Source organism: Astatotilapia calliptera, chromosome 4, assembly GCF_900246225.1.
Source record: "Astatotilapia calliptera chromosome 4, fAstCal1.2, whole genome shotgun sequence".
NCBI lineage: Eukaryota > Metazoa > Chordata > Actinopteri > Cichliformes > Cichlidae > Astatotilapia > Astatotilapia calliptera.
Genome location: NC_039305.1, coordinates 2139484 through 2161920, shown reverse-complemented (window position 1 = coordinate 2161920; position 22437 = coordinate 2139484). Strand labels below are relative to the sequence as shown.

Here is a 22437-nt window from a genome sequence, read left to right as displayed (position 1 = left end):
CTGGCTTCTTCCTTCCTCGTACTTCCTCGGCTGCAGGTGTAGCTTCCCGACTGTACCGCAGGTAGAGAAGATAACCTGCGTACGTTGAGCTTGCTTCGTAGTACAGATGGCTGTGGAAGCTGTGCCACTCATGTCAGCTAACAGCCACTAATCTGCCCAGTCCTGTGGGCCTTGTTTGTTTGAGTTGATGCTCTTGTGGTTTATTGGTAACTTGATCTATACGACTGTAAACCAGAGCGAGCCGTGAGCCTGCAGCTGTGAAGCGGAGCATTTCTTCTTGGCTGTCCCGTGTCTCGGTTTGAATCGATCGGCAGTGATCAGCAGAAGTCCTGAATTATGTGAAGCAGTAACGAGGTTACATAAAGAGGCCGGTGGAGGATACGTTTTGGCTCATCGGTGTGTTTGAACTGGTGCAGGGATGTGAAGCAAGATGAGATCCAGCTGCTTCTCGCCTTCCTGAGTAAACGCCTCAGGCAGGTCTTCTAGCAATTTAGGAGCAGGTGTGAGCTGGCTTTGGGGATGTCAGAGGGTCACAGATGGGTGACGTGTGAAAGGAATCAGCTCTACTGCACTTTAATGCACCTCAGCCAGGATGTTGGTTTAAGTTTATCAGGTTTCATTGTGACCTAATCAGTTTCCACAGAGTCCAAAATTAGGTGCAAATCTTAAGAGAAAAGTATGCATGCAGACGAATCAATAGCCAGTGTCTTTGTGCTCTTTCTGAGTAAGTGTTTATCTGATCCACATTCTTATTTCTTGTAAATATTTATGAATGACTTAAAGTTTTAAACCAGAGTTCAACCCTGGAAGCAGACGAATCTCAGAGCTCACATTTCCACTCAAGCCTGTTCTTAATGTTTTGGCATTCAGAGCTACATCACACAGTTGTTCTAATTGGTTTTAGCTCCATCCATCGCATCCACAGGCATTTTGTATGTGCCTGTGTGACAGAGGCATATCATAGCTTTCTTCTTATTGGCTGCCCCTCATAAACAGAGGGTCGGCGCAGCAGGTGGGTGGAGCTTCTGTTCCTGAGACCTATAACGCCTCTCTATGACACTATATATCGAGAAGAATAAAAACGGCATCAAACAGCATAACAGTATTTGTACGTGTATATAAATATAAAAGCCAAGTTATTAGGTACACTTGTTCAGCTGCATGACCGAAACTCATTTAGTGATGTAGACACAGAAACGCAGGTAGTTTCCACGTCTACTTTGATGTGGCGTGGCTGGTCTGAGTCTTTCAGGATCTGCCGCTCTGGTGGAATTGTCCCACAGGACCATATCTATGGTGTACAGATAATAGTCTGAAAAAGAGAGAAACCAAATTTTCTTTAACGTTTATTTAAAGATAATCTGTCCTTTGGTCGTTAACAGAAAGAGACAAAATAAGAATCAGTCTTCACATTCAAGTGAGCTTTTATTCATTTTCCCGCTTTTATAATCTGTGAAAACAGATTGGCTCTGAGCAGTGACCGGCCACGGTCCACAACATGAGCACAACAGTGCAGGCAAATAGCACGATGGCGTGCACGCTCGCAGCACACCAACATGTCATTAGCATGTGGCTGCGGCCCTCGCTAATGACATTCTTCTCTGTGAGGGAAGAAGACACAGCGTTTGTAATGCATCGATCATTTTCTTTGATAAAATCCATGAAAGTTTCCGTCCTGCTTTCCTCTCAGGATGTAAGTCATTTGTTGTATTACCTCCAGCGGTTAGTTTGCTGTTTTAATAGAAATATAAACTATACATGAACTAATTAAGTCACACACAGCAGAAATCCAAACATAAACAAACCGTACATGGAAGAGCAAAGAGAGAGCTGTCACCCTGAAAGGCCTGAGGCTACTCTGGTATTAGCTTTTAAATGGAAAGTTAAAGGTGACTGAAGGTTGTTTAAACTTTACTGGTGGACGGCTGAGCAGCTGAGGTCATTGTTTACTTTGTACACAGTGAAACAGCAAAGTGGCGTTTTCAGATTTCCACACCCTGGAGTCTGGACCGAGAGCTAAAAGCCTCACAGATGCAATCAAATTTATTTACTTCCCCAAATCAGACCTGGAGTCGTAATGCTGACTGTTTAAAGCCAGCGTTCATCTAAACGAAGCAGTTTCTGTGGAGAGCTCCAGACTGATGACACGTGTTCATCTTTCAGTCTTTTTTCTTTCCCATCGTTCTGTCCTCGTGAGCTCACGAGCACCGGCCTGCTGTCCTCCATAACAGCGATGGTTTGAACATGCTTCTGGCTAAAATCCATAACACAGCTGCAGCGTTAGCACCACAGCATCCATCGATCGCTGTGACGTCATGAGCGATGGCGGCTCTCTGGGGAGAGGGGGTCACACAGCTTTCTCTTTCTTCACTTAAACATTCAAACGTTCCTTCCAAATGGCTAAACGGTAAAACTGCAGATCAGTCTCTGCAGTTTTCAACTCTTAAACTGTTAAAGCAACAGACAGAAATGTGCATGAGCACAGCAGGAGGGCGCGTCAGGAAGTCCGCTCTGTGAGGAGGACGTTCAGTTAATCGGGACAGAGAGGAGCTCAAAGTGAACCCGTCACACTATATATTATTCTTGGACTCTACGAGAGGTGCTTTGAATGAGTCGCAGCTCCTCGTTTATCTTCTCACGGTTCTTTGTGCAGCTCCTCAACTCATCTTCTAGCCCCGCCCACTTAAAGCAAACCACCTTCTGATTGGCTGCCCCTCGTAAGCAGAGTGTTTGTGCAACATGCTTGGATGTTTGCAACATGTCTGTCATAACTAGACCCGCCCAAAAGCATAATCTGATTCTTGGACCCTAATGTGGATCATAATTCATAAAGATTACATCATTTTGAATTTAATCAGACCTGAAACTGGAGATTGAGACCATAAAACCATCAGAAAGGTCACAGATCAGCAGATTCGAGACCTGTTTTCTCGTCAGTCTTAAGATCCACTGTGGAGTTTGTGGTGCCATGAAGTGTCCAGAGTCTGGAGCAGGGGTGAGGAAAGGTTTTGGGAGATGTGGATAAGTAGGGAATGAGTTTATTGATCGCTGGTCCTGATGAACACTGGCAGAATAAGACTATATTGTTCTGACAACGAGATGACGGCTAAACAACAGAGGCTGTGGAAAAATCCGATTTAGCAGAGAGGGGAACGCCCTCATCCAGCTGAGCAGGAAGGTGAAATAAACTTAATGTATGCAGTTCTTTCAGCTTTCGCCGTCACGCTGTCTTTGCACGTGTGTGTTGAACGTTGGCACACTGCAGGGAGTCATGGACGGCCCGTCTATCTGCAGGCAAAAACCTAATCAGATGTTTTTTAAAACAAGCGTAGTGTTTGCATGTAGATTGTGGCAAACAGGTTCTTGTTTTTTAAAAAGATAAAGGTATGTTTCCATGAATAATTGGGGCCAGCTGTGGGCCAGCTGTGGGCCAGAGGCCTCACCGAAGGAAGAGACACAGCACTGCTCTGTGGGATCATGTTTTTAACTTTGTTCTTGGACAAAATAAGAGAAAAAGATGATTTTAGTGTTTTGTCCATGTACTCACCACTGCAGGCCAGTTTGACAGATGTACCAACCCAGTAACTGTGATCAGCTCAGATTAGGAGCTAAATACAAACTGATGATTTTCCAGCTGTTTATGTTACAAATGTGTCGTTCATACATTTAAGAAACAAATGAAAGAAAACAATAAGACTATGACATGAAACTCTTCTGTTATTGTTGAGTTTCCTCCTAAAATGATTGATTTATAGTTAAGGTCACATTATGTAGAAAAAAAGGTTGGTGCATATAAACAGTGAGTCAGCAAAGAAACACGAGTTCATGCGTCTCAACACGAAGGGAACAAAACAGTTTCAGCCCTAACAGATGTCAAAGCATCCGAATTCACAGCAGCCCCAAGATACAAGTTCTGCTTCCGTGCGTCCACGCCTGTTTGTTTCTTAGCTAAACGTCACTTAATGACCACCAGCTGTCAAAAAGTGAAATTATTCCTCAGCTAACACATCTGTAAATATAATCTGTACATGTGAGAAATCTTTGGTGATATACGACCAGCTATAGATTGCTGTGCCTCTGCACAGCAGCAACACAAACACGGCCACAAATGCACACATGCACGCCTGCGGTTCGTCTTAACGACTGTAATCAGCTGTAATCAAAGCGATCTGTGCGTCTGCTGTCCTGTCTGCAGCTCGGGCCGACACCAGGCTCACGCTGTGCATGCTGGGAGAGTTGTTGTGAGCGTCTCAGCTTCAGGCCTCGCGCTGAAGCCGAGATGCTTCCCCTCGCCTGGAAGAGGAAGTAAACAAACTGGGGCAGCTGTCCCAAAAAACAGCCACGCAGCATCACCTCGATTCCCCTAAATGGAAGATTGTTTTTGCACAGTTTACAACAAGAGCCGCATCCTGCGTCAGCAACAGCATCCTGCTTAGACGTACGGCCGTCAAAGGAATTAAAGTCCTCATCAGACACCTAAATGTTTGGTTTGGTGTTGTTTGTGTTCTTCAGGAGGCCAAAGGCTCACGACATCATGTCAGGATCAGATATGAATGAATTATTACATAATGGGAGACTGAAATAAAATAACATACTTATTTTTATTTTAATCCCCCCAAGGAAAGTAGAACAGCTCATTATGAGAAAATAACTCTAATGAGGTAAAAATTACACAAAAGAATTAAATAGAAAAATAAAGTAAAATGAAATACATGATGTCAGTAAAAATCTAAATAAAAAACAATTGAACACCATGTGAAGGCTGAATATAGAACTATAAAGTAAAATGGGTCAAAAAGTGCAACAAAGCCAAATAAACAGTTACTAAATACAACAGAGTGTAGAGAGTAGATGAGAAAACACAATAAATCAGCTCTAGAAGATAAAAATTTGCTCGATGGATGAAATAGAAGAATGAAAACTTCTTGCAGTGTTGTTTCAGTGTCGTCTGATTTGGTGATATGAGCAGCTGAAGTCTGGATGCTTTCAAAAATAGTCCTATGAATAGTTTAAAGTTGGGGTCACATGACAGGTGGGCTGTTATTATTACACCTGGTGAGCCTGGATTAGGACTGCTGCTGTTTAAAAGTGTTTTTATTTTCTAACGGAGGATATTTAGAGTAATTTTAAAGAGTAACACTTGACAAAATGAACCGTCTTTTATCTTTGTGAGAGCACGCTGTTGTTTCTGATCGCTTTTACATTATTTTAGTTGATTACGGTAACTTTTCACACACCAGCTTTTACTGTAACTGTAAAAACAAACACCTAGACTCTGTTTTGGATGAAGCTCCAGCTGATGTGCTTCAGACTCACGTTAGACTTGTTTAATCCAGGTTTGGTTTTAGGTTTTTGTATATCTGATATATTTTCCTGTTCCCCTTTCGTCACGGCAGACTAACTTCCACGATGTTGAGATCAGAGCTCTGCGTTTAACCGAGATTTGTTAAACTGTTTGCTAACAACAGGGATTTAAAACCAGCAGACGTTTCATTTTACAGCTCTGACCTGATGCGTTTCATCTTCATCTTTGCCGTAGTTGTCCTAATATTACGTTCTGAACAGCAGCACTGAAGCTCATGGTGACACCACAACATGAACATTATAAACCTTGTTGCTGTCAAACTGCTCGTCTTCTAGACATAAACAGACTGAAACTGTTGATACTCAGGTCCAAACACATAAGTCACAGCAGCGTTCGCAGCATGGGGCCGGGTGTGTTTGTTTCTGTGACCCACACCTCCCGGTCAGATGGAGTCTGATCTGATGATTCACAGCTGTCGTCTCTCCTCAGGGCCAACGAGCAGCTGGTGGCTTTCCTGTCCAAATACCGCAGCATGAACTTCATCAAATCTCACGGCAGAGACAACGCACGGTAAGGCATGCGTGCCCCACGGGCCTTTATTAAAACAGTGCAATGAAGTGAAAAACAAGCTGCACAATAACTCAGCGTAACGTTGGGCTGCGGGCCGAGCCGCTGAACCTGAATCGTGGATTCATGGAACAACGATTTGAAGCTCTCGGCGTTTGTGAGCGTAAAGCGGGGAGATACTTGGAAATGCTCCTGCGCTTCGAGAAAATGATCCCAAAATTATATCCAAGTTAACCAAAGCTCGGTTCCTGGAAAGCCCTCGAGGGGCCAGCGCAGTTCCACTGAAACATCTTTGGCTGGATTCACAGAAAGGAAATCTATGTGAAGGAAACACTGCTCGCTTTCAGGTTCTTTACATAAGCCTGTGTGTGTCGCAGTGTCAGATGCTGATATGAAATATCATATTAAAACAGACATAAATACAACATGTGGGCTAAACACCGCACTCTGTTAGGGTTAGCACTGGCTGTGCCCCTCATCCTCCAGCCTTTGAATCACAGAATAGCTGATGGGAGCTGAAACGGGATTTCAGACAGAGAATAGACTGATCAATAAATCAATAATAGATCAATAAAAACTGGTCTACTCTGCATTAAGTAAAATAAATAACATTAAAGGTTAAAAGGTGTCATTATTAGGGCCTCATTACAGCACGCTTCAGGCTGAGTAATCGTAAGCGTCCTCTCAGTTTCATCCGTAAACAGGGCCTGGACCGTCTCTTCTACGAGTGCGACACCCACATGTGGCGTCTTGGAGATCGAAAGATCCCAGAGGGCATTTCTGTGGATGGAGGCTCTGATTGGTTCCTGCTCAACAGGCGCTTTGTGGATTATGTGGTCAACTCCAGGGACGAGCTGGTCGGCAGCATGAAGCGTTTCTACGCCTACACGCTGCTGCCCGCCGAGGTAACGCACACGCACACACATGTATAGAACTCTTCAGACACGCCACGCCGATGCAGAGTCTGTCATTTTAACAAGAAAAAAGTATTCCAGCAGAAACGATCCCGGGACATCCTCCAAGTCTGTTCTCTGAAAATGAGGCAATATTTCAGTTTTATTTCACTTTAGGAATATTTGAAAAACCTGAAACACTTCTAATTTTTTACATGAGTCTCTTTATCATCACAATCTTTTTATATATTTGATAAGTCAAAAAGCAAAATGAGATTTTGGTTTTTTTCTGCATTAAATGCATAAAACAGCCAAACGATGATGACTGATACACGTACCTCTCCCTCCTCCAGTCCTTTTTCCACACCGTGCTGGAGAACAGCGCCCACTGCGAGACCATGGTGGACAACAACCTGAGGCTCACCAACTGGAACCGCAAACTGGGATGTAAGTGCCAGTACAAGCACATCGTGGACTGGTGCGGCTGCTCGCCCAACGACTTCAAGCCCTCAGATCTGCCGCGCTTCCAGGTAGGACGCCACACTGTGCAGCATCATGTGACATCACAGCTGGCTTAGAGCCAATCAGGGCCCAGCATAAAACTTGCATAAGTTCAAAAAAATACGTGGAGACTTGTCACTTACGTGTAAAACCAGCACAGACACGAGTGAACGCAGGTTTGTGTTTGGAGTGAGTTGTCCTGTAACACCGGCTCACATCCCAGCAAACACTTGAGTCTGAGTTTAATGAGTTGCTGACTGTGTCCATGAAACATGATGGTCCAGTAGAATTAGCTCAGCCTGAACCAGCTGCACACAGCTGGACTTGTTTCTGTCAGGATGATGTGCACAGACGTCTTTTGTAGGCTAACCTGGACGTTAGCATTGCCTGGTTCCCTGCTGGGATTTTCTCTGTAAACTGTTGTTACTGCAGAAAATAAGTCATTGCATTACATCTTCACACATTAATACAACTTTAATGATTCCTGAAGCATCAATAATATCATTAACATTAGTGTGTAAGTGACTTAAACACTATCACCGCTAACTGTTTAATGTTCTGGACAGTTTCTTGTTTGAGCGTTCAGGGTCAGCAAAACCCTTCATCTTAACCAAAGAGCTTCCTCCATCACATGGGACACAACTAACCAATCAGAGACTCGGACTGAAACGTGACATATGAACATGTATATATTTTTAGTAAAATGATTCATGAGTTAACGTTTGAATCTTATATAACCACAAACGCATTAAAAACATTTGCTTTGAGGAATAAGAAGTACAAATTGTTAATTTCCAGGTTTCCTGTATACAGGCAGTAATCACACAAGCAGCACAGCAACACCAGTGACATTTGTGTGGGTTTGTTTTTTTTTTGTTTGTTTTTTTTAGCAGAACTACACAAAAACTGATTTGAATTCCAGAAAAGTTCATTCGGACGTCTTATTGTAGATTACATTTTGGTGGGAAACTGAGGGACTGTTTGTGTGGCTGTTTTTGTTTGTTTGTTTTAAATAACTTGTGAATTTTAGGTCGACTCTGTGGGTATGAATTAGCTGCTAAAACATTAGCATTTTCTGTCTCTTGATTAATGTGTACTGTCCCCTAAAACCCCGAAAGAAAAACCTTGGGAAGCCCTACAGAGAAATCTGTTAACAGTTAAAGATTGAACTGAATTTGAAAAATCAGATTCAGAAGTGAAGATGCCTGCAGAAAAGAGAGACCCGATCTGATGTGAACAAATAATTCGTCCTTCAAAAATTCGTAACAACGAACCAAATCCCTTCAACAGTAGTTCCCTGATAGAGGCAACTTTTGCTCCTAATATTTACCAAACTTACATCATTAATTTACGCAGACCAGTGACGAGTGAAGCTCACCGTTTGCAGTTTAGCGTGCATACAGTTGCAAGCTGCTTTGGAACCCACCCAGCCTCCCGTTTTCCTGCTGTTCCCGACCTAAAGTCAGATCTGTTGTACTGATGCAGCTTTTTCCACCTCTGGCTAAAAACAGAGTCTCGGCCATTATGAGCGGCTGTGAGAAGATCCTGTCACAGTTATGATTGGTGGTGTGAGAACACATGAAGGCTGGATAAATCCACACTTGAGATTTACTCATATGAAATCTGGTAAATTTGTGGCCGTATCATGTCTCAGAAGCTCCGCCTTCTTTTCCTCCTGAGGTCACCAGAGATCAGAATAGCTTCGCATTCACAAATTAGCAGTGCTGCTTTTACTTCCAGCAGGCGGGCCTCAGCTCGCTGTAACAACAGACCTGAGGACAGCGCCTGTGGTGGGGCTGCTGATGGCTTCTATAAGGAGAGCTGATCCTGGAAACGGCTCTGCACTTATGGCAAAAATATTTTTAGAGCTCGGTAGCTCCCCAAAACTCACTGCTGAGGTTTCTCAAGGTTGTCATTATTATAATGTCGGGTTTGCCAGTTGGAAAAGCAGCTCAGAGTCCTGGATATAAGGGTCACAGGACATATATGTACATACGCTTTAGTTTTTAGACTAGGCCCCAATAAAAAATAATAAAATGCACTGAAAAATCAGTCATTTGTAGCAAACTGTTTACATATACAGCATCAGTTACTGCTCGTTTAGTTGTTGACTTCTTTAAATCAGTTGGAAACATTTCACAGATAATGTGCAGACTTGTAACTGACCAAAGTACGTGACGAGCAAAGACTTCACTGGTGCCGGCGTCTGAAATGTGAATACTGTGGTTTCATTAGGTTCCTCTGATGGGAAGCTTGAGTATGTTTGGCTTTATTTGTCACTTTAAATGTCAGGTTGGGAGTTTGAAGGCTTAGTTTGGTTTCTGTTGGACAAACTGCTGCCAACAATAATCGGTAATGGGAATAATGAGGGAATACGGCTCTGCTGGAATAACCTGAAGGATAAAAGGGTTAAAGATGATATATCTGGGCTAAATAAAGCTCCAGCATCACAGTCTTGCCTGACCTTTGTGGGCACAGCGGAGAGCTTGCAGTTAAGGTAGATTTATATGATTCCCTCTGATCTGATGATGGATGAAACAAAAAGGCTCCCTGACTCTGTAACTAGTGGTTTCCACTGTTGTTTAGCTACAAATCGCCCAGAATAACTTCTCAGAGGAACAAAGCTGCAGGCTGCTCAGGCCTTCTCATTAGTCTGGGGTTTCCTGGCTCGCCGGTGCTGCCGGAGCCCACCGAGTTGGCGTGGTGAGGTCACACCCTCCTGGTGACATCATATAGCCACGCCCTTCTTTCCTGCAGTTCTTCTTCTCGCTCTCAGCCTCTTCGTCACTTCTGTCCCACATGTTCTGAGCACTTCTGCTTTTTATGATCGGCAGCTAAACCAAGAGCTCTTTGAATTCTCAATAATAAGGATCCAGTGTATCAGTGCAGGTCATACACTGCACACCTTTATGAAAGAGCTCCTAAACTCCAGCCTTTTGTGACCTGCATGAAGCGATAGCCCTCGCAGGACCTGAAGATCTGATTTGTCTCTGCTGAAAACCAGCAGAGCTCAAAGCAGATGTGATGCCGTCCCATCATCACAAACCTCAAAATGTTTTAAATGTTTATTCCTTTATGAGCTGAACCATAATACAGATTATTACAGCAGCTGTTTCTCTGCTGTGGCATAAAAATTACATTCATGAGCCGAGAAATTTCACCAGTTAATATTTGATATGATTCACCTTTTTACTGGAAACCAGTCCAGGTGGCGACCTCATAAAGTTGTCAATGCGAATGTTCGCTCGGTACTTTCATTACTACCGTCTGATTTGATCATTTTCGTGTCTTTTTTCCCATCACAGCTATTTTAGGAAAGAAGGAGCCGTTCACGTCTCCTTTGAGATCCCAGCATGATGTCAGGCTTGTCTGTTGGGAGTGGTTTGAGTTTGGAGCCTGGGAGTGAGAACATCATATGGCAGACCTTCAAAATGCTGCTTTTGGTTTCCAGACTTGGTTTTAGGTTAGAATCAGGTGTAGGTCGGGGTAAGCTGTCTGGGAATGTGCTGACTCACAGGGTTTTCACATGGACTAATGTGTTCCCGGGGAGGTGCCGGGCCGTCCTTCCACTGAGAATAAAATGATGCAAAGTATGTTTTTCCCTCAGTGCGCGTTTAAAAAAATGTGTGTGATGCTGAGTCTTTTACTGCAATGACAGTTTTTAACGTGTGAAGCTGCATGCTGGGGGTTTCTGACTGAAATCGTGATCATCAGTATGAGCTCGGTGGCTCTGTAGCTGCCGAGTGATGAGTTGATGTTTGTTTACATTTTAATTTCTATTTATCCGTATAGAAATTCCAGAGCTAAAACATCTGGACATGTTGTCATGTGACTAAAAACAAGTGAAAACTAAATATGTGAATAGAAGCATAAACTTTAACGGATAAATTGTTAAAATACTTAAAAGGATAAATGGTTGAAATTGTTACAAGAAACAAGGACATTATTTGGTTTATTATTTCTAATGCTTTAGTGATAAATCTTCCATGCTTATAATTGTAAATGGGTGAAACAGCAGAAAGTAAAGGGTAAAAGGTTTAAATGTGCATCGTCAAACGTAAATGGTTTAATGTGGCAGTGAGTTAAGTCGCTGAAAGTGAAGCTAAGCGGCTGAAATTGTTATCTGTGAGTGGTGTTGATGGATGAATGGCTTACAGTGCAGTGGAGACATTATAAAAGAGGTTAAACATTGCATTAATGGTCAAAAGCAGAGGTAGCTGTGAAGTTAACGCGGGTAAAGTAAAGGCTTCAGTGTTGGAGCTGTTGGGCTGGTGGGAAACTGACTCATTTCATTACAACGTTCATCTCACTGCACCACAGCTGCAGAAAGCAGTGACTGAGGCTGCTGAGCTTCATGTTTTTCTTGGTAAACATCAGTGATCCTGCAGGTATGCTGGACGTAAACAGCATGAATAAACCTGTTTGTGACAGCAAGGCACCATGGGATTGTATTCCTTGTGTTTGGACTCATTTCAACCAGTGAGTCAGTGAAAACAGTAAAATATCTTCTTTGTGACCATCAAACTGCCTTTTATTGTGCACATATCTTCATCCCTCCTCGCCTTGTCTCTCCTGACCGCAGCAAGCGTCCAGACCCACCTTCTTCGCCCGGAAGTTTGAGGCCAGCGTCAGTCAGGAGATCATCAGCCAGCTGGACGCCTACCTGTTCGGAGCTCTCGCCTCGGGAACACCGGGTCTGCAGGCCTACTGGGAGAACATCTACGAGGCAGAGACAGACGGACCCGCAGGCCTGTCGGACTCTGCGCTCACCCACTACCACGCCTTTGCTCGTATGGGACTGTCCCGCGCTGCCAGCTCGCTCCAGGGACATCCCAGCGACAACAGCTGCAGGTACGAACAAGGGTGCTGGGCTCCAACCACACGGAAATCCCAAGCGTGCATGTGCATGTATGCACTGGGGTTCAGAATTGTCCCAGAAGCATCCAAAGGCTCTTTTGTTAACACCAATAACCACAAATGGGAGCATAAACGTTCAGAGTGCATCGAATCATGACGTGTAACTTCAGAGTAAACAAACAGGAAGTGTTGTGCTTCACGGCATCAACAGAAAAACATTTTCGGATTAGCAGAAAAATGATTCTCACAGCTCAGATTATTGACTGTCACCGTTTCACACATGGACACTTCTGTGAGGATATTTTCCACAAACGCCACACAGCAGGAATCGATCCACTTCAGAGCCACTCGATACTGGAACCGCTCCGTGTGGTTTCGTTGAGGGGTCTGCATGCATGGAGCTTGCAGGAATAATGCCCACTCAGTAGCAGTAAATGTGCCCGACTGTGAGCTGCGGTGTTCGCACACTGGCCCAGTCTGACGTCACTGACGGGTTCCAGCCGGCTAACGTATGAGCGTGTGATCCATCTGCATCAGGCATTACGTTCTCTCACACCTCTGTCAGATGATGTTTACAGAAGCTCAGGCTGGAAAGGATGTGTGAAAATGAGTTATGTTGCTCAGGTTTCCTGCTTTCTCTATATTAATCAAATGTAGTGCTGTGCAAGCTTTAATTAAAATCATACTGAAAACTTGGCCTACATAAAGAGTCCAAACACGTCAGCCAAAAAGCCTCTTTTTGGTTTGTAAAGAGGGAATTTGGGTTGTTTTGCTCAGGTTATTTTTCGAGCTCAGCTCCTCACCTGCAGGCAGGAAACGAGATAAAGACCTCGGCTTTATCAGGGGCAATCAGGCTGGGAATAGCACAGGGTGTTGCATGGGCGAGCATCCATCTACAGGCGTAATCGTGTCTCAGGATCCCTTTTTTCCCCACAGTTCTCATTTATTATCTACGTGATCGGCCATGCAGTGCAGTGTTTGCAGAGCCTTCAGGTTTGAACTCCAACAACTTTGAAACTGTAAAGTGAAGATGAAGCTGTTGTTGGTTTGAAGCATTCGTCTCATCAGGTTCAGCTCAGTGTTTGCACGGCTGTCAGAGGCTGGAGCAGAGGTGCAGGTATCACCTCCATCAGTTTCCATCAGTCACTGTTATTATTGGCCGTGCCAGTAAATCGTGCTTTTTGCAGAGAAAGAAACTGTGCAGTCGTCTTCTCAGGGGAAAGGGGAGGACTAGCAGATGAAATGTCTTTCCGCCAAACTGGCCACCGCTGGTGTTTGTGCAGTCCAAATTAAATATAAAGATAAGGCGAGCTTGTTCCTTTGTACAATCAGGCTTCAGTTTCTGCACAGGCTAGATTTTTCCAGCTCCGTCTCTCTCACAGACCCACAGTAGGTACAAGGAGGTACTTGTTGCTGGAGCTTGGGTGGGGACTGGTGGCTGGCATGGGTGGGGGCAGCATTATGGGAGTGTGTGTGTGTGCAAGGGGAAGTAGGGGGTGGTTAGAAAGGGCCAGTCTGTTTCCTTCAACCTGTGATTTCAGTCGGAGACCTCTAAAACCATGTCTGCAGTAACATAGATGCATTTGAAAGCAGGCAGACACGGTTCCCTTCACAGTGGTGCTTTAGTTGGTTTAACAGGTCCTTGGAGATTCTCCACATCCTCTGTAGAGATTCAGGGATTCAAGCTGTCACGTTAAGAAAAAGTGTTTTCCAGGAAAAACATTCGCCTGCCCGTCCGAATGGAAAAGGAGAAACAGACATAAACACCTGAAAGACGATTTTGATAATAAGGTGAAGCCATTCATCAGGAAATGAATGATAGCCGACCTGATGTCATTCTTCAAAGAGCTGGTTTCACATTTGGAGCAAAGTACCTTTGCATGAGTCAAAATAATCCTAATCTGTGTCAGTAAACGCTGGCCGGTCCATCCTCTGTCTGTCTCAGCGCCCTTCTTCTTTGAGTTGTCTTTAATGGGATTGGCTTCCCCTTCAGAGCAGAAAGTCAGAATCGTAGCAGGATGGGGGGAAGTGCAGCTCACAATCAGAGCAGAAAAATGAACATGTTAAGGACTCTTTTACATAAAGATTAAAGAGCAGAAAACTGTCTGAATTTGAGCATTTACAGAGTTTAAAGCCTGAGTTTATTATATATACGAGCACTACTGCAACAGTGTGTACACAACAGAAGAAAATGCAGAAAAGGCTGCAGAAAGGGAGATAACAGACTCCATAAGCCTTAAAATCTAATCATCAGCTCTGAATGTTGTAATTGAGGCTGGATCCAAATGATTGGCATTACTGTGGAGAGCAGTCACATCCTGGGTGCATCTCAAAGACAACAAGGGCAGCATTACCTGTAATTTACTACCATGTTGAATTAACCACAGACAGTCAGTGCTGATGTTTCTGTTGTCTTCTGCGAATGGGGACATGTGACTAACGACAGCCAATCAGGCAGCGAACCTGAGCGTCAGCATCATTCCTAGGGAGTCTGAATTTCTACCAGTCCAACAATACTTGGAAAAAAATAAATAAAAAAAATTAAACAGGAGGAGTTTTTTAGGAGAATGTAGGTTTAAGTTTTTAAAAATATTTTTGGAAAAAACTTGGAGTAATTTGGAGCCATAATCCAGCAGCTGCCTGTGACGTTACAGTGCAAAGCAGGGAACTCCAGGCCTCGAGGGCCAGTGTCCTGCAGGTTTTAGATGTGTCCTTGATCCATCACAGCTGATCTAAATGGCTAAATGACCTCCTCAACATGTCTTGAAGTTCTCCAGAAGCCTGGGAATGAACTAATCATTTGATTCAGGTGTGTTGACCCAGGGTGAGCTCTAAAACCTGCAGGACACCGGCCCTCGAGGCCTGGAGTTGCCCACCCTGCTGTACAGTAATGCTTAAAGCGTTTCCTGTATCCATCGTTTGCACTGAACACAGACCATCTGTGGAAACGTCACTGGTTTTCCTGCACATGAAATGTCAGATGATCACCAGACTCATTAAGATTAATTTTTATGGATAAATAATGTTTGAATCAAATGTTCATTTGATCCATTCTGTAGTTAATGGGAAAACGTAGGATTAACATAGACTGTACATCAAAGACGGCTGTCGAGAGCAGGATGGTTACATTTTGAAGGCCCAGCTTCAGCCATGCTGGCTTTTTTCACAGACAGAAATTACCATATGTAGACGAGCGGGTGGAGTGCCAGATAATTAGCCGGCTTGGTTAGCAAACTGCATTCATAGACTATGTGGGCAGACACGATACCTGCTAATTAGTGCTGAATAACATCCAATTAAAATCCTAGAATTTCACACATCAAAACTGGAGCCCAGACTTCTTGGGTGGCATGTCAGTACAATTAACTGCGCAGCAGGAAAAGTATTGGTCAGATGATTGTATTAAAAATGCTCCAAATACTCCAGAGGTCCAATTCAGGGACTCCAGTGAGGTGAAGCTTCACAGCTACAGTTACTTGTGCCATCCACCTGACGGTCAACTTAGTGAGATCCTTAAAAAAATCATTTTATTTAATTGATTAAATTAACAAACATTTTTGTGTTAGTCTGTAAACATCTTATCTGTAAAGTTGGGTATTTTAAACCGACTCGCTTTGAGACTGCCTCTAGTGGACGTTAGAGGAACTGCAGTTTGATACATTGTAACAAACTGCACTTCCTGTCCAAAGCATCATGTGTTCTCTGGTAAATGTCCTGTATTTATATAGCGCCTTACTAGTCCCTAAGGACCCCAAAGCACTTTACACATCCAGTCATCCACACATTCACACACTGGTGTGTGACCACCACCAGTAGGCAACGGGTGAAGTGTCTCGCCCAAGGACACAACGACCGAGACTGTCCAAGCCGGGGCTCGAACCGGCAACCTTCCGATTACAAGACAAACACCCAACTCTTGAGCCACGATCTCCTCTGATACTAATAAAATAAGATATTTTGTCTTGAAGGATAACACGGGTTTGATCCACTTGGTGAAAGTGGGAAGGAAAAACTTTTTAACAGGAAGAAACCAGGCTCAGAGAGGGGCAGCCATCTGCTGGGACCAGTCAGGGGAGGAAGTTGTATCTACTTTATTGTATATGTGATTTAAATATGCTTTTTCTTTTTTTTCTCTCCTTTCTCAGGTACGTCGGCGTGAGTCACCCGGTGTCTGTGCACCTTTACTTCCTGTCCGACCAGTACCAGGGCTACCTGGTCCATCATGTGGCTACCAACCAAGCCTCTAACCAGTTGGAAACCCTGGAGACCTGGGTAGCCGCCAAAGACCACTTCACCCTGACCAGCTCTCCACATGCCGCTAACAGGCTCCAACACATCCAGGTCAGACTTGTGTCTTTATGAGGGCTCTCTTAACTAAACATAAACCTGGACATCGTTCTGCAGTCACCGTTTTGGGTTTATTATTACCTCAGTTTACATGCCTTAATATATTCTCAGTTACAAAAATGTCCCAGGATGCTTGAATGTTTTTAAGTCTAAGAAATGATTGATCCCTGCAGGGAAGTAAAAACAAGGACTAAAAGCAAATATTCAAAAATTAGAAAGCAGGTAAATAGAAAAACGTGTAGGTGAAAATACAAAAATTTAGAGTGAATCTCCAATCTCACAGGATTACAGAGAAACGAAAGACAGCAGAGACGTGAACAAGAGCATCCCACACACGGCCGATGTGACTGTGACGGTTGTACCACGCTGGGACTCCAACAGTTCAATATTTCTGCTGCAGAAATGTTAAGTTGTGGTTTTATGACCGGCTAGAACAGGTTAATTAAAGCCAACAGTGAACGCTAACAGATCAGCCCCCTGCAGTGACGCTGACGTATTCTAGAGCAGCTTTCACACATTTTCAGCCAGTTTCAGGAGAAACCAGTCGGAATACTTTGTAAAGTTTTCCTTTGTCACAAGACAAGAGCCAGAAGGAAGCGACATCACGTGTAACAGTGTGACGTAAAGTCTATAAAAACGAGTTCTTGGATAGAAGGAGGTCACTGATTGTGCGAGCTCGATCTCATCGGCCGGGTCAGTTCAAAGCCGGGGCCCTGGTGGCAAAACCAGCCAGCTTTAGATCGGATCAGGACCAGCCTGAAGCTCTGAGGCCCAGGAGTCGACACTTCTGCGGTGTAGCTTGGGGCCAGACACGACATGCTTTAAAAGTGATCAGTAAAATATTAAAGTGAACTCTAAAAATATACAGGAAGCCAAAACCGGCCTGAACTAGGACTAAAACCAGTAAAGAAGCTGAGTTGGTGCATTCTGGCCTAACTGGAGGTGAGAGAGTGACTTTTTGTTGATGCCAGAGAGGAGAGAGTTGGAGGAATCGAGCCTGGAGAACAGCTGGTAGGCTCCTATCAGTAAACGCGTCTCACGTGCACCTTTCTCTAACCGATGTCTAAACTCTGTCAAGCTGCAGCGCATTCGTATAGACAGCTTTAAGAGTCGTCTCTGACCTTTCTGCTGTTCAGGTGGGGACCGACTGGGATCCTAAGGAGCGTCTCTTCAGGAACTGGGGGCGTCTCCTGGGGCCAGAGGACGAGCCGGTGGCCGTGCAGCGCTGGAGCCGGAGCCAGAGCAACCTGACGGCTACGATTGTCTGGATCGACCCCACCAACGTCATCGCCGCCACCTACGACATCCTGGTGGACGCCTCCGCTGAGGTCACACACTACCGGCCGCCTCTCACCTCCCCGCTGAGGCCCGGCACGTGGACACTGAGGGTGCTGCACCACTGGAGCCCGCTGGGCCAGACCAGCTTCATCGTGGCTCCTCTGGAGTTTCACAGGCAAAGGCCGATACAGCAAGGTGGGTGATCGGACCTCATCCTGCTTAGAAGCACGAGTGCAGGGTTTCCAGGAAATATACAGGACCAAGGGAGCTCTACCTGTAAAGAATAAGTGCAGGTTTAAAACCTCCCTGAGATGGGAAGTCTCTGTTTTGTGCTTGTGAGTCAGACTTGGACTTTTACACATCATTGCAAGTTTTCTCATCTGTTTTGGCTAAACCAAGTTTACAGCCTCATACTTTAGTAGAAATTCATTGGTGGTTAAAAGAAAACGTGTGTTCTTAGTAATCAGAGTACTTTTATCCACTGGATTCATTTCACTTACATGCACAGCGAGTTATTTCATTTCATTTATTTATAAAGCACATTTAATAACAGGCTGGGCTTAACCCTGGCACAAAGTGTCGGCCTGCAGAAACTCTCCTGGAAACAAGTGTTAACTATATGCAGGATCTTCATACTTGTTCATGTCAATAGCAGATACTTAAATTACACAGAGCAGAGGCCCTCCTGTCACAGCTGTCAGCACCATGCAAACATATATTTATAGTGGCGTATCCAATCGCCCTCTTGCGCCCACACAGGGTCACCTCTGTCCGAATTAGCCTGCCCGGGGTTAACGCTCGGTTTGTTTGACCTCCTCGGGCCATGTGTGGGTATCCAGGGGATAACTGCAGGACTAAGTAAAGCTCGGTGCACGAATAGACACAGAGGTTTTACAGGGCGCTGCTATGAAGTGCAGGTGGTGCGTGACGTGATCCGATCGGACTGTTGTTGCACAGGCATCTGTAACTGGTGGCTGTACTTTAAAATAACAGCATTCACCTCCAATTAATTTAGAGAAGACTCCTCAAGCTTCTCGCTAATGAACTATTCCACCGATAATCATTAATTACATTTAAGCACTTTATTAAAAAGTTAAACAGTTCACAGTAAAGTTTGCAGCATTTTTGTTTGAAATGTCCACTCCTAGCATGGTTTTTATAATTAATGATAAACTAAAAACGTTGAGTGGTTTGGATTTGGTCAGATCTGTCTGCACAGCCCGTCTGAGGCTTTGCTGCACATGCACAGGACTGCGGGTCAGCAGGCTTCAAAAAGTGGCTCTTCATATTGTAAGCTCCTTAAATTTTACTCTTGAAATATGCCTCATGTTGCAGTAATTAAAAAGATGAAGACTTACTGTGAAACTTAAAAACATTTTTAAGCAATAAGGACTAAAAAAAAAAAACCTTTAAAATTCAGAAAAATGTGCAAAAGATAGAAAGCTGTTATAACTGATACTGAATGGCTACTTGTTCTGTAGTGAAACCAGCATTCCCTGTCATGACCAGCAGGGGGCGACTCTTGGTTGTGAGACTGACCCTTTCCATGACGTGAAGCAGAAGCTTACAGAATGCGAACCTCGTGTGCAGCAGCCGTTAGTTTCTCACTCAGATCCTACTCTTGCTTCCAACTTTTATATACAGTCTTTGGGCCGCGGGGAACCAAAGAAACCTGAAAACAAAATGAAATGTGCGTCTTTGTTTGGATAAACATTTTCTGTGCTTACTGTTGTTACATTTGATTTGTTTCCTTATTTCTTACCTGCGTCTTACGTAGACGATGTTACTTTTTGTGGCAGCTCAGGTCCCAGTTTAACTCAGACTTTCTTTGTCCTTCTGCTGTTGGACTCCAGAGGACGCTCTGCGGCTGCACGGCGGACCAGCCAAGAACTCCTACATGGAGCAGAGCTTCCACGGCCTCAACCCGGTCCTGCAGCTGCCGGTGAGCCTGGGCGCTGTCGAGGAGGCCGAGGCCAACGCCAGTCTGACGGGGGCGCCGTTGCGTCGCTGGCTGGATGGGCTGCTGGAGGGCTACTGGTCCGCCTCAGACGTCTGCTCGATGGGCCCCAGCGCCTGTCCGGTCATGCAGCGCTGCCGACTCACCGCGTGGAGCTCCGCCAGCCCCGATCCAAAATCCGAACTGAGCCTGCCCAGAGAGGATGGGCGGATAAGGTAGCAGGCGGACGGACTGAGGGAGGATGAGGCGAGGGAAAATGAAGGAAAACACGGGGCTGACGTCCCGTTTGTGTCCAGTATTTATTTATTTAAAGTCTGTGAGCGTGAACAGAGAGGACAGATGGAGCATCAGAGGGAACAGTGGGAAGAGACACTGAGGAAAATCTTCTCCTTCAGTCCTCATTCGGTCTGCTCTCACTTTTATTTAGGACTACAAAGCTGTGCGTGCTCGAGTGAGTGAGTGAAAGTGTGTTAAGAGTGTTCGCAGAACTTTATACCTCTTGTTGTACGAGTGTCTCCCTGAGTTTAGGGTCACATGCTGAGAACAGACGTGGTTGCTCGTTCTTTAGGCCCATTATTTAAAATCTCCAACGTAAACCTGAATCAAGCCTCAGAATGAGATTTTTTTTTATGCTACTAGTTTAAAACCCAAAATCAGCCTCTTAAAAAACAAAATCTGATTTAAACTGTGTCACAGGTTTTTTTTTTCCTTTTGGCTCTGACGTCAGCGAGAAAGGATGTGCACAAAGCCTGTGAGATAAACAGATTATTTTGAACACTGAATCATGCAAAGCTACTCTGATGGAGTCCAAGAATAAAAATAGAGCTGGAAGGGAGCAGAACAGCCCACTTTAAGCACAGTATGTGATTTCTGAAAGCTTTTTTTTTAAATGTCCTGTTGAGCTGGAAAAATTTCTGTTTTTTCTTCTTTAAAAAGAAAAATCGGTTTAAGTAAAATCTAGAAATATTTAACTAATAACTGCTGACATTTAACTGTAAAAATGTTCTTTTTTACATCAATGCCGTGTCTGTATGAACCATCCACAGAAGCAGCTGTAGATGCAAATCCCACCGCAGCGACTGTATCGATGATTTTGCCTTTAACCAGCTTTCCAGAGATAATGAGCCTGAAATCAGTTCTCAGCAACCACAGATCTTCTCACAGAGCCAGTTGGGTATCAGGGGAAATTATGATTAATCTTTTAAAGTGATCATCTATGGACAGAATATATTTAACGAGTTTTCTTAAGTTGTTCGGACTCTGTGTGTTTTCTTTCTGTGCCATGTCTGAATCCCTCAGACTTGAAGTGAGACGTCCGCGTCCTCTTTCCTTTAATCTGCACACGTTACAAAGCGACAAACTTTCTGCTGTACAAACGGTTACCCGATTAATTTATTCAAAACTTTTTCTTTTGTTTGTTTGTTTTTTACATAAATGGGACCAAAGCTGGAGCCCAGCAGCTCTGAAGAAGTTCTAAGAGTCTGAGCATGTGGAGCACGAACGTGTCGGTTCTACGCAGGTCTGTGAGGGTTACATTTATTTACGGTTACATTAAGCGGCCATAATGAGTTGAATTTAAAACCTCTGCAGTTTAATACCAAATTCAACTCATTTATTTTTTTCTATTCAAACTCAAACTGATTCAGAGCCATTTTTACATCCGGTGTGTATTTTTCATATATCGAGCGAGTCTACGTAAAGCTGTGTTTTGTAAAAACCTGACAGATGATGTACAGTTTTTAAGTTAATGAGTATTAAGATCCAGATGTTTGGACTGTGACGGTGTCGCAGAAGTGGTGGCGTTGTGTGAAAACGTTCCTGAGATGTTCTGACTCTGGAGGACGGTCCCAGGCGAGGGCGTCCCGCTGCGCTTCGCCGCGGCGCCGTCCATATGTCCGACCAGCCCGTTCCTCCGTCTCCTCTTTGTCGTCGTCTCTCGCTGGGAGCTGTGCTGCTGTGCCTTAGCTGTTCTCCTGTCTTTAGGAAACCCTCCTGAAAGCATCTGTAAAGTCTAAAAACTGAAAAATTAAAGACAAAGATTTGTTGTGAATGCCTTACAAACGATCTTGGTGGTTTTAAAGTACAATTTCTAAAAAAATAAAAACAATCTCCCTTTAGTTTGTGTCTGAGCTCGTGTCATACGTTCATGTGGCCCAGAGTCGCTGCAGCTTTGTGTTTACTAATGTTTGTCATTTTCTTTTGGTTTTTAATTCAGTTTTGTTTTATAGTTTTTTTAATAATGTGTGGAGGGCGTGTGTCACACACCAGGTTTAGGAGAATCAGCTGTTACAATAAAAACTGTTACGTTTTCTGTCTGTTTACATCCAGAGTCACACATCCATCAACGCCTCATCAGAAACATTGTAATAACTTTATCAAACATATGAAAACTAACGATATTTACTGTTTTTTTGTTTGTTTGTTTTTTTTTAATAGTTTAAGTCACAAGGATTGTTCCAGTTTTACAGACTAGTTTTATTTGAACTATTTTTTTTCCCAATCTAGTCTCAGTTGAACATAATGGCCTTGAATTGATCTTCAGTAAAATCAGGATTTGAGGCTTGCTGATTGAAAACACTTGCAGATTTGCGTTGCCCTGTGGAGGCAGGGCAGGATGATTGTCTGCCTCTGAACTCGGCCGACAATCAGAACTACAATTCCTCTTCCAGGTACGACACTTCATCAGCCTCCTCAAATTCACCACCACTGATACTATTACTGCTGTGCTACAG

At 44.1% G+C, this 22437-nt stretch overlaps 1 protein-coding gene across 1 annotated transcript in view; it reads left to right on the top strand.

The window, feature by feature from the left end:
• Nucleotides 1-21822, top strand: part of LOC113020195 (xylosyltransferase 1-like) — a 38922-nt gene extending 17100 nt beyond the window's left edge. The window contains exons 5-11 of the mRNA XM_026163958.1: nucleotides 5795-5875; nucleotides 6561-6777; nucleotides 7119-7295; nucleotides 11849-12117; nucleotides 16269-16464; nucleotides 17607-17943; nucleotides 19602-21822. Of these exons, the coding sequence (XP_026019743.1) occupies nucleotides 5795-5875; nucleotides 6561-6777; nucleotides 7119-7295; nucleotides 11849-12117; nucleotides 16269-16464; nucleotides 17607-17943; nucleotides 19602-19924 (1600 nt within the window). The 3' untranslated portion in view covers nucleotides 19925-21822. The remainder of the gene's footprint in view (nucleotides 1-5794; nucleotides 5876-6560; nucleotides 6778-7118; nucleotides 7296-11848; nucleotides 12118-16268; nucleotides 16465-17606; nucleotides 17944-19601) is intronic.
• Nucleotides 21823-22437: the final 615 nt, after the last annotated feature.